Consider the following 11,475-nt stretch of genomic DNA (forward strand, 5'->3'; position numbering starts at 1 on the left):
AAAGTTAACTTTTTTTATATATTTTGGAGTTATTTGACAAAAAATGTAAATTTTAAGATTAAAAAAGATGAAAAATTAAATGGAGGAGTAAAATGATTTTTCTTATAAGTTAAAAGGGTAAAAAAGTCATTATACTTAAAAGTAAAAAATAAAATAAAATAAAGGAGGGGGCTGGGCCCACAGAGATCGATGGAAGCACGTGCACACAAAGTTAGAAAAACAAAGAAACGAAAGCGATGTTTGGTCCAATTACGGTGACACGTCATCTAAAGTTGAGTTGATCTATCCCTTTAAGTACGTTTTCATTTTTTTCTTTCCCATGGATCTCCTCCTCACTCCACCACACAATAATAATTTTTAAAAAATATCACTTCTTTATTAATTACTATAAGATAATAAGTACAAGTAACTATTCATTAATCTATCTTTTTTTTTTTAAATTATCCTTAAATATCCTCACCGTATTTGAATGATTTAAAAATTATTAAATCCAAATAAGTAAAAAATCAGACTTATTTAGAAAATAAATCTAGTTCTATCATATTATTAAATCTTCATTAAATTCGAAATTAATTTATACAGATACCTAAATGAGGGTAAAATTCTCAATAACTATTTTTTTTATCTATAAAATTGAAACTCAAGTCTTCATTTGTATTGATGTGTTGTTAAAATTTTTATTAAATACTTATTTGAAAAGTGTTAAAATTCTATCACCTTATCTTTACTTTTAATATTATATAAAAAATAAACTTAAATTTTAAATTTTAGTTAAAAGGATAAACAACTTCTTACCACTCGATTTACAATTATCAGTATCGAATTTACTTTTTTTTTTAAATAATTTTTTCTCAGAATTATCATGTATATTAATCAAACTTTATAAATAAAATAAAAATTAATGTAATGTTCTTAATTTGCAAGAAATTATAATATGGTGTAAAAGGAAAAAAAATAATGTAAGGTTATATAATGACATATAACCTAAAAAGTCTATGAGAATAGAGCTTTAAAATCTATGGAAATGGAAACCGATGCAAGTAGCAGCTAAGAGAAAGAGATAGAAGAGCCAAAAAAACAGAAAACACCATCCTCCGACAGTCACTTTACCCAAAGCAAATGTTGGTACTACAGTCAATGAAACAGCAAAACACTTGGAAATAGTTTAAAACCAGAACAAGAAGAACTACCAACTCTGGTTTCTCTAACGATTACTTTTGTCTTTTTTGTTGTTTTCTTTTTTTCATTTTGAATCATTTTCCATACTCCTTTTCTGCTTTCCAATGGCTTTTCTTCTTCGGGTTCTCTGCTAACTCCCACCATATTCGCATTCAGGTAAGAAAATTTTCCTTTTTGGTTCAAATTTTCAGATTTTATTTTCTAAGTAATAAAACTTGTGGTATGTTGATCTAACAGGGAAAAGAAAAACTAATTTAGCTGAAAGAGACCATTTTGTGTCGATGTATCATTGCTGACGATGTTTTAAGGTTTCAATTTACAAATTGGGCTAGCTACAATTTTTGCAGATCTCAATGTTAAAACGAAGCTTGTGGTTATATAAACAAAATTTTGTTATCTAAGTGCAGGTGCAGGCTTAAAACCTAAGAAGTCTTTTACTTCCATTCTATGTTATGTTCTTGATTATGTGATTTCTTAGCTTACTTTCACATTATGCAAATGGATGGAATTCTATTTCTTTGATCTAGGTGAAGGAAACAATAGTGTGTTTGAATTGTTCATCTTGTTTGTTCTAAAGGTATTTGATTCATTGGTTTAATCGTGGACATGTAGTGGAAGATCCCAATCTTGGATTTCATCCCACTATTACACAGAAGATTCAATAATGGATGATCAAGGTGGTAGCAAGCCGACCGGGATCCGGCAGATTGTTAGACTAAAAGAAATCCTTCAGAAGTGGCAAACCATCACGTTATGTACGATGCCGAGTACGGATACCCCACATTCAGAAGAAAACCATGGAGTTTTCTGCCCACCAATCAACCAAAGGCTCAAAAACATTATGTCTTTTGATTCTGACGAGGACAGTTGCCACGGTTCCGAACCGCCGCCCGATGTCCCAAAGGGATATTTAGCAGTTTACGTCGGACCAGAGCTTCGAAGGTTTATCATCCCGACAAGCTACCTCAGCCATCCTGTCTTCACTATTCTGCTGGAGAAGGCTGAGGAGGAATTCGGGTACGATCACAACGGTGGACTTACGCTCCCTTGTGAGATCGAGACCTTCAAGTATCTTCTCAAGTGCATAGAGAACCATCCAAACAATCACCCTGTTGGCAGCTCAGTTTCTGAACAGGTCCTTATTTTGAGTTTAAGCTAAAGCGTTTACTCTGCTCTGCTATTTCACATGCTTAAGGGACAAGTTACATTGTTTCTTCTGATTTTGCAGCTGGAGATTCATTAAATACTAGTCATGGACTTTTGGGGTTGAAGCAATTTCACTTTGTAAGCAATTTTTTTTTTCTCTTTTGTTAATTGATGAACAATACTAAAGTTTTAGGAAGAAAATTGTTCAGGTGTCTAAGAGGGGGGAATGTAACCTCTCTGTCCGTATCGGAATGTGACTGTTATCTTACGTTTGGTCAGTAATAAGATACTTCCGTCGATGCCGAGATGGGTAGATGCTTCTATGACTTTAGCAGGCAGTGTTGTGGTTGTATGTAATCACTGTTTTGTCTCCAAATGTTGGATTCTAAAATGATGTTGTGGGTTTAATTTCTGGCAAAATTGAATGTTTGGAACCTTTGGTGTAGGAAGCACATGCTATGGTACAGTGTGGTTGCATGAATAATGTTGGGGTGCAATGCAATGCAAGTGATTTTTAATATAAAATATTGAAATATCATGTGGGAATTGGATAGTATGCCCCAACCAGATCTTAGCATTGAGCTGTCCCATTTCTGCCAAGCTATTACACTTTTACAATCTTGTATTATAAGCTCATATGATTGTTTATTTATTCATATCTTATAATGAATCCTAAAACTGCACATGATCCAAAAGATTGCCACCCCAATGCTCAATGGAAAAGATGCTTTCTATTTGTGTTTCTTTTATTTCACTGCAACAAATAGAATAGTTATCATGTTTTCCAGTTTATTTTATCCTCTCTAATCCATTAGTTTCTCTTGTATTTTATAATATTGTTATTATATAAATAACAATTTAAAATATTTAATAATTACAATTATAAAAAAATTGCTTTAAACTTATCTAATCTATTTAAATTTTGATAAGGTTATTTTTATTTAGTTGTTTAAAATGTTTTATTTAAAAAAACTTTAAAAGCTTGTATTTACAGCTTCTAATACCAATTTTTCCTGACAAATTACTAATTTTCTTGGTGTTAATCTACTTGTTGTTAATAGATCGATAAATGTATTATTTCGATAAATAACTCCTCTATAGAGTTCATTAATATCCTCCGTGATTTCCAAGATCTTTGATGACAAGATGCAAAGTTTTTATAGGAAGTTTCTGATTACTTTTTATTACTAATTCATGATTAATTATAATTTTTTTGATGATTTTATTTTATTTTTATTTTCTTAATGACGGTGAAAGATACTACTAAATTTAATTTGCTTACTTATTGGTAAAATCATCAAAACTTAATTAGATATCTATTTTTACACTTTTTCTCAACAATAGCATCTTTAAATATTAAATCAACTTAATATACGTGGGTTAAATATTTTGAGATGATCTTCTTTTTAAGTTTTGATTCCATGAGTTACTTATTATTTTAAGCATATTATTTATTCATGAAAATAAATATTGGTTGACTTATTTATGTAACTAGGGTAGGTTCTATAATTAAATAATATATTTGACTAAAACATATTTAGTATGCTAATTTGTATTGATAAACCAATTAAATTTATGATTGTCTCTTCTTACACGCATAGTTCTAAAGACAATTTTTGAAGAATGTCTAAATTAATTTTGGGGTTGACTCTAATATAAAATTTCAAGTTTAATTCTTGAATTATTTTAGTTGAAAACATTTTCATAAACTTAAAAATAAAAATTACTATATTAATTTGGCCATTGGCATTTCTATGGATCTCGTTTGTATTAACCGATTGTTGTTTGGTAAGAAGCATAAAAAAAACTCGTGTGGATTGATTTTGTAAATGCCGTATATTTTTCCTACTATACAACCTTGAGAAACTTGTTACTTTTTTAGAGCTATTAAAGGTAGTTCATACGCTTTATATTATTTCATTTGTTAATTAAAGAGAGAAATGATATGAACAATTATAAATGAAAAAGTTTTAGTGAACATGTAGTGTATGATTTTGAGGTAAATTTCATGCATGTCTATAATGATTTAAGAAAATTTTGCTAACATTAGCATTATATTAGGTTTGATATTTTATATGTAAATTTTATCGATACATTTGATTTACAATAAACTCCATATATGTCTTGACTATTTCTTTATAGTTAATTGATGATGCATAACTCTTGTACAAAGGATTTTAAAAGTATTTTTAATTGATTTCATGCCTTCTTATGGCTAAACAAAATAACGAGTTATTCGTTTCACTAGTTCTGCTTCATTCCCCGAAGTGAATGTAGCAATACATAACAATTATGAAAATGGAACCTATTGTCATCATTGGCAAATAGATAGAAGATAGATGATTCAAAATGTTGCTAAATGTTCATTCTTAAAATAGAATGATCAATGATTTATACTAATTAATCATTCCTTGAAGTGGATGATATCTATATGATCTTATTGGTAAGGAATATGAAATATGCTTACATTATGGTTTGAATTGTTTTTTGCACATTCCTTAAAGTAAATGTCTGTAATAAATATAATAAAATTTATAGTCACTTTTAGTCATTAAAGTCAATTTGGACATTTGAAGATTTTGGCATATTCCTTGAAGCGAATGTTGCATATAATTGTTTGGAAATTATATATATTGTTGAGTTAGTAGCATTATAGGCTTCATATTAATTTAGACATTTTCAGTAATAAATGACATAATAGTACTTATATGTGGATACAAAATAAAATGAATGACAAGAAAATTATCAATTGTCATAATTTATATTGACATTATTAGTACAATTGAAATGCATGTTAAACTAAACCAGAAGTTTACTGATACAAATACATTTTGTAACACCTCTTACCTGACCTGATCGTTGTGTCCGAGCTACAGGATGCCACATCTGTTGTCGGAGCAACTATTGTCAATAATATTGTAAACAATCATTCAAACATACATTTATGTCTTAAACACATTTATAATATGATACACATTTAAATTCGAGCCTTAATCGAGCTTATGAAAGCTCTTTTGTTGACCCGAGTATGAAATAATATCAAATTGGAAATTTTGAAAATTCAGGAACGACATTGTGATGTCGCTTCCTCTACGTCATGACTTCACCATACAGTTTGTCATGTTGTGATGTCTAGACTATCGAGTTGTAATGTCACATACTGTCAACCGATGTTGCGATGATGATAGTTGCTAGTCGAGATAACGACTCTGTTTTTGGTAAAAATTAGGCCATTTGGTACATATTTCATGTCAACCCTTCAATATTGCCATTTGATACATAAGTGCACAACTTTTCCTATACAAAAGCATACTATAACACAGACCAATATATCAATCAACCATTTCTACAATTTAGTATCAAACATATAAACTCATCTTATACAAATTCAACCTATTCAATCATACATTTAGCCATTTAATACCATCATTTTACCATACCATTTCACATTAAAATTTGTCATTCAAGTGTCATATATGTAGCTTATCACATTACCAAAACATACACACAGAAATATATAAACTACAGTATTCTCAAAATCAACATTAACTAAAGTTCAAACCAAAATTATCATTCCCAAGTTAACACATATATGGACACCTATTCACATGCCACATAACTGGACTTTAAAACATTTGAAAGACTATCGAATCAATAACGAGATAGTCTGACCTTCTCGTAAATCCGTACGACACGTTTCGCAAGTTGGCAATTTACAAGAAAAGAGAAAATAACGGGGTAAGCATTTTGAATGCTTAGTAAGTTCATAAGTATTAAACAAAAAACTTACCTCATAGTACAATAAAACACAATAAGCTACTTAGCTTAGCAAAGTTTGCCTAAACATGGCAACACATATAAATAAGGTGGTTTGACATATAATCACATCAAACGATAATTCAAACATGTATCGATTCAATTAAATAAAAACTAACTTTTCAATTTTTTTATTCATGATCAATTCAACCTTTAATCATTTGAATATCAAATTCATATCATACTCATGAATCCTGAAACACCAATTGCTCGTCCGAGCTAAATACATATACATGTCAGGTTACCCGTTTGGGTTAAACCTTTAAATTGACATCAAGTTGCTAGTCCAAGCTAAACTTGTCACGAATATCTTTGATGCACCATTTTCTTGTCCTAGCTATAAATATAAACACATGTCAGGTTACCTGTCTGGGCTGAACCTTTAAAACGACATCAGGTTACTCGTTCGAGCTAAACCTGTGTCTCAAATATCTTCAATATACCAAATGCTCGTTTGAGTTGAATACATATCTGATACGGGGTTGCGCGCGGACCAAGATCGAGTTGCCAAGTCACGAGAAACTCCTACGAAAACCCTAAACAATTAGATCTGAAACAAAACAGAAAATTAAAAGATTAGATTTTTGAATTTTCAGATCTGAAATAAAATCCCCAAATCAGCAAAGAATCAAATTGAGAATAGAAATAAGTGTTAGGGTTCTTGAAACCCTCAAGGAGATTGTGATTCTGCCCAATTGAACACCAAGATAGTTTTCCCCAAATTTCGACAATCTAATTTCACCCAAAAAGAGTATGGAAAAACCCTAGAAATTGGGGATTTTTGGGCTGATTCCTTAAGATAGAAAAAGGCTGAAAACACAATAAGAACAGAAAATAGATTAGATAATGATTCAGCACAAGTAGAAATAAAGAAAGAATTGACAGTAAGAAATTAAAAGATAAGTCCTAAGAAGCCTTGAAATCTCGAAAGATCTCACAACTCCCTTCAAACGGCTCTAATCTCCCCTCCAAAGAATATCAATGGCAAGAAGAAGGTTGAAGATGGCTCCCACAATCACAAGATTGTTAAAACAACTTCTAAAGAAAACTCAAGAGAAAAATCTTGGAGAAAACTCAAAGAAAATTCTGCTCTCAACAAATCTGAAATTTTAATAATAATGATAAGTGTTTAACAAGGTGGACAGCCATGCCTTTAAATAGGCCTTATAACTAGTCCTAATCTAATTAGAAAACTAAAATAAAATAAAAAAACTCCTAATTATTTTAATATGGAAATTCGGTCAAAGGTCATTTTATCTGGGACTCTTGGACTGAATATTGACATAAAAATTTAAACTAAGTAAATAAATAAATAAATAAATAAAAATAAAAATAAAACTTTACAACTTGGGCCACTTTGACAATTTGGCCTGATTTTCAACTAAGTATGGATGGATTTCTTGATTGGGCTGGGAATTTGCTTATTGGGCCTCGCCTTCAAGAATTTGGGCTTTTGTGACTCGTATCATTCCCCCCTTCCTCAAAAAGATTCGTCCTCGAATCTGAAAAATCAAATGAACTCGACTTTCCTCTATCGAACGGGACTAATGGCAATTGAGTCCACTGAGAAGAATAGCCATGAGATAGTAAATAGCAACGGAAATAAGCTTGTAGTCAATCATAAGCATAATAGAACAGGTATAACGCATGTGAATGGACAGATTCAGATTACCATGCAAACAATCTAATTTACTCACCACTGCCTCGTCAAATATTTGAAACAAAGATGGACATGTTTTAAGGCATTCAGTCGTCTCACATTGTTCCCACAAACCATGAATAAATTGCGAGTAATAAATCAAATGGTAAACATAATCGTCACAAGTAGGTATTTGAAAAGATTCAAATGGTTCACAGAGTTGCATAATCATACCATGCATTAATCGACGGTCTATAGATTCACTCACACATGCATTATCAAAAACAAGAATCTTTTTATCAACCATCAAAACAGATAGATCATCAATAAATAAAATAGGACAGTCAAGCACGTTTCGATCTAAGTGTTCATCAACACGATCTTTATCACTATCCGAGGAGTACAAAAGTGTTTCAAAGGTTTCAAGCATCTTACCTCGATAAGCAGAAGAATAAGGGTCGATTTTACCTTTTTCATTTAAAACAAACCTTCGCTCATCGGGGGCATAGTGTAGTCGAATCTCCGTTGTTGAGTTAACCTTTGTCAAATGGAACTCAAACTTCATGTACAACCACATAAATTGTTTAAGGCACGAATATAAATTGAAAACAAATTTGGAAAATTTCGTTACCTTATTCTCCAAAACAGATTTGGACAAATTCGAGGATTTTACACAAGGTAAATCAAGAGAATAACAAATCACGCTTCTTTTCGTAATGACTTTATCAACCACAATCGAAGAGTAACAATTAATCGGATCAAAATGAGGGAATCTTTTAAGAACTAAGTCACCAAAAGTTTTATCAATAATTTTCAAATCTGCACTGGACTCGGTTTCTAAAATTTCCTTACCTCGCTTACCTTCGGGATCATGTAGTGTGATTTCATCTTTGCCTAAGTTGATCGTATGAAAGCGTCTTTCATTTGAGAGGTATTGAAGTTGAAAGTTATCTTTCGATCTTTCAGGAACCTGAAAAGTAGCAACACAAGAAAAATTCATATCTTGGTTAGTGGAAACATTCCTCACTACCCTTTCCACGTCTTTTTCTTTTGTTTCTTTTTCTAATTCATTTTCTCTTCTTTCTTCAATTTCTTTTTCACTCTCAATCTCTTTTTGCTCTTTTTCATTCTCTTTTTCTTTTTCCTCACTTGTTTTAACAGAATTTTTCAGTTTGATTTGGTCCTCATGGACTTGTTCCGGAGTGAGCGGCACTAAGGTGAGTTTCTTTCCTTGATGCTTGAAAGAATACCTATTGGTACGACCATCGTGAGTGACCTTTCGATCCAGTTGCCATGGTTCTCCTAGCAACAAATGGCAGACTTGAATAGGCATTACGTCGCACACAACTTCGTCTTGATACTTACCGATAGAAAAGGCGATGCGCACTTGTTGAGTGACCTTAAATCGGCCTTCGTTGCTAAGCTCTTGTAGTTGATAAGGTTGTGGATGCTTGGTAGTGGTTAAGCAAAGCTTTTCCACCATCGTCGTGCTGGCTACGTTCGTGCAACTTTCACCATCAATAATAACTCTACAAAGCTTCCCTTGTACATGACAGCGAGTATGAAAGAGATGTTCTCGTTGCTGCTCACTCTTTGGTTTTGCCAAAGAAGGTTGCTCACGATCATGAAAATCATCATCCATTCTAGGGACACGTCGAGGGTCGCGCCTATGGGGCTGGTTATCCCGATCTTCCTTGATTGGATATCGATATTGAGGTTCTTGATTCAATCGTACCTCATTGATGGTAGCAGTCAAGGCTCGAAGAGCAGCAGCCTGTTCATCCAACTGTTGTTGGAATTTTTTAAATATGTCACTATTATTATCACCTGTAGACATTTTTTTAAAACCTGCAAAACACTCAACACTCAAAAATAAAAGTTATCAAACCTCACCGTTAATCACTCAAAAAGAAAAAATCAAATTCTCAATGAGGTCGAATTCAATCTTGTGAGTTCTTTATCAGAGTTTATATCAACCAATTAGAGAGTGTGAACCAAACTACCAAAGAATCCTAATTTGCACTAGGATGCCAAAAACTGACGAGACACCAATTGATTCGTGTTGCACCGAGGATGAAGTTGTGCACACGTTTAAATCCTACTAACACAAGAACCAAGAAGGTGTTATATAACGTAAAGGAAGAATAAAGGTAAACAAATGAAAACCTACAGCTAAGAATCAATAAAAATTGCTGAAAACAGAAAACCCGAAAAACTGCGGAGTAACTTGACAACTTCGTTCGAGGTGTTCCCGATCTCCAAAAATCACGAAATTAAATCTGGAGTGTCCTTATATATTGAATTTTTGATCTGGAAATTTTGGGCACCAAATTCAACCCGCTAAATCTTTTTTTAAATTTTTATTGAATTTCGTATTTTTTGATTTTTTTGACTTTTTTGACTGATTTTTTTGCGGGAATAATTTTTTTATATTCAATCACAGTGCCAAAAATATGTATGTAAAATTTCAGATCAATCGGACAATGTTTACCCACTCAAATGAATTTTTTTTAAACAATTTTTCTGGGTAAAACTGCCGTTTATGCTTTAAAAAATAGAGATCAGTTTAGAAATCAACCAAGAACACCCAAAACGCCCAAAATCTGATACCAAATGATACGGGGTTGTGCGCGGACCAAGATCGAGTTGCCAAGTCACGAGAAACTCCTACGAAAACCCTAAACAATTAGATCTGAAACAAAACAGAAAATTAAAAGATTAGATTTTTGAATTTTCAGATCTGAAATAAAATCCCCAAATCAGCAAAGAATCAAATTGAGAATAGAAATAAGTGTTAGGGTTCTTGAAACCCTCAAGGAGATTGTGATTCTGCCCAATTGAACACCAAGATAGTTTTCCCCAAATTTCGACAATCTAATTTCACCCAAAAAGAGTATGGAAAAACCCTAGAAATTGGGGATTTTTGGGCTGATTCCTTAAGATAGAAAAAGGCTGAAAACACAATAAGAACAGAAAATAGATTAGATAATGATTCAGCACAAGTAGAAATAAAGAAAGAATTGACAGTAAGAAATTAAAAGATAAGTCCTAAGAAGCCTTGAAATCTCGAAAGATCTCACAACTCCCTTCAAACGGCTCTAATCTCCCCTCCAAAGAATATCAATGGCAAGAAGAAGGTTGAAGATGGCTCCCACAATCACAAGATTGTTAAAACAACTTCTAAAGAAAACTCAAGAGAAAAATCTTGGAGAAAACTCAAAGAAAATTCTGCTCTCAACAAATCTGAAATTTTAATAATAATGATAAGTGTTTAACAAGGTGGACAACCATGCCTTTAAATAGGCCTTATAACTAGTCCTAATCTAATTAGAAAACTAAAATAAAATAAAAAAACTCCTAATTATTTTAATATGGAAATTCGGTCAAAGGTCATTTTATCTGGGACTCTTGGACTGAATATTGACATAAAAATTCATCTTCCTAATGCTAGTGAGCTTATATCTCAAGCTTTTATTGATTTTTGTATATGAGTTTGAAAAAAAATTGTAAAGCTTGTTATTTATGTAACACCCCTAACCCGTCACTGTCGCTAGATCTGGGTTATGAAGTATTACAGCACATATCAGAACAATTTACATAGTTAAATAATTCATTTAATAAATTAAATAACAACATTTGAATTTTCATTTCATTGATATCAAAATCACATTTAAAGCCCTAAATCGAGCTTACGA

At 31.9% G+C, this 11,475-nt stretch overlaps 1 protein-coding gene across 6 annotated transcripts; it reads left to right on the forward strand.

Annotated features, from left to right (window-relative positions):
- The first annotated feature begins 961 nt into the window (after window positions 1–961).
- Window positions 962–2,850, forward strand: LOC107901031 (uncharacterized). 6 transcript variants are annotated; one of them, XM_041095813.1, is made up of 5 exons: window positions 977–1,335; window positions 1,417–1,586; window positions 1,792–2,314; window positions 2,408–2,463; window positions 2,772–2,850. In XM_041095813.1, exons 3-4 carry the CDS (start codon window positions 1,844–1,846, stop codon window positions 2,420–2,422), a joined length of 486 nt encoding a protein of 161 aa, XP_040951747.1. In that variant the 5' UTR covers window positions 977–1,335; window positions 1,417–1,586; window positions 1,792–1,843; the 3' UTR covers window positions 2,423–2,463; window positions 2,772–2,850. The 6 variants fall into 6 exon arrangements, with proteins under 6 accessions (XP_016682344.1, XP_040951747.1, XP_016682345.1 ...); XM_016826856.2 differs by having other exon boundaries at window positions 2,408–2,850; XM_016826857.2 differs by having other exon boundaries at window positions 1,527–1,586; window positions 2,408–2,850.
- The last annotated feature ends 8,625 nt before the right edge of the window (window positions 2,851–11,475 follow it).

Source organism: Gossypium hirsutum, chromosome D06, assembly GCF_007990345.1.
Source record: "Gossypium hirsutum isolate 1008001.06 chromosome D06, Gossypium_hirsutum_v2.1, whole genome shotgun sequence".
Lineage (NCBI taxonomy): Eukaryota > Viridiplantae > Streptophyta > Magnoliopsida > Malvales > Malvaceae > Gossypium > Gossypium hirsutum.

Bases quoted from the DNA above. Each gene is read 5' to 3' on its own strand.
- LOC107901031 (XM_016826855.2), top strand. From the start codon at position 1,844: ATGGATGATCAAGGTGGTAGCAAGCCGACCGGGATCCGGCAGATTGTT.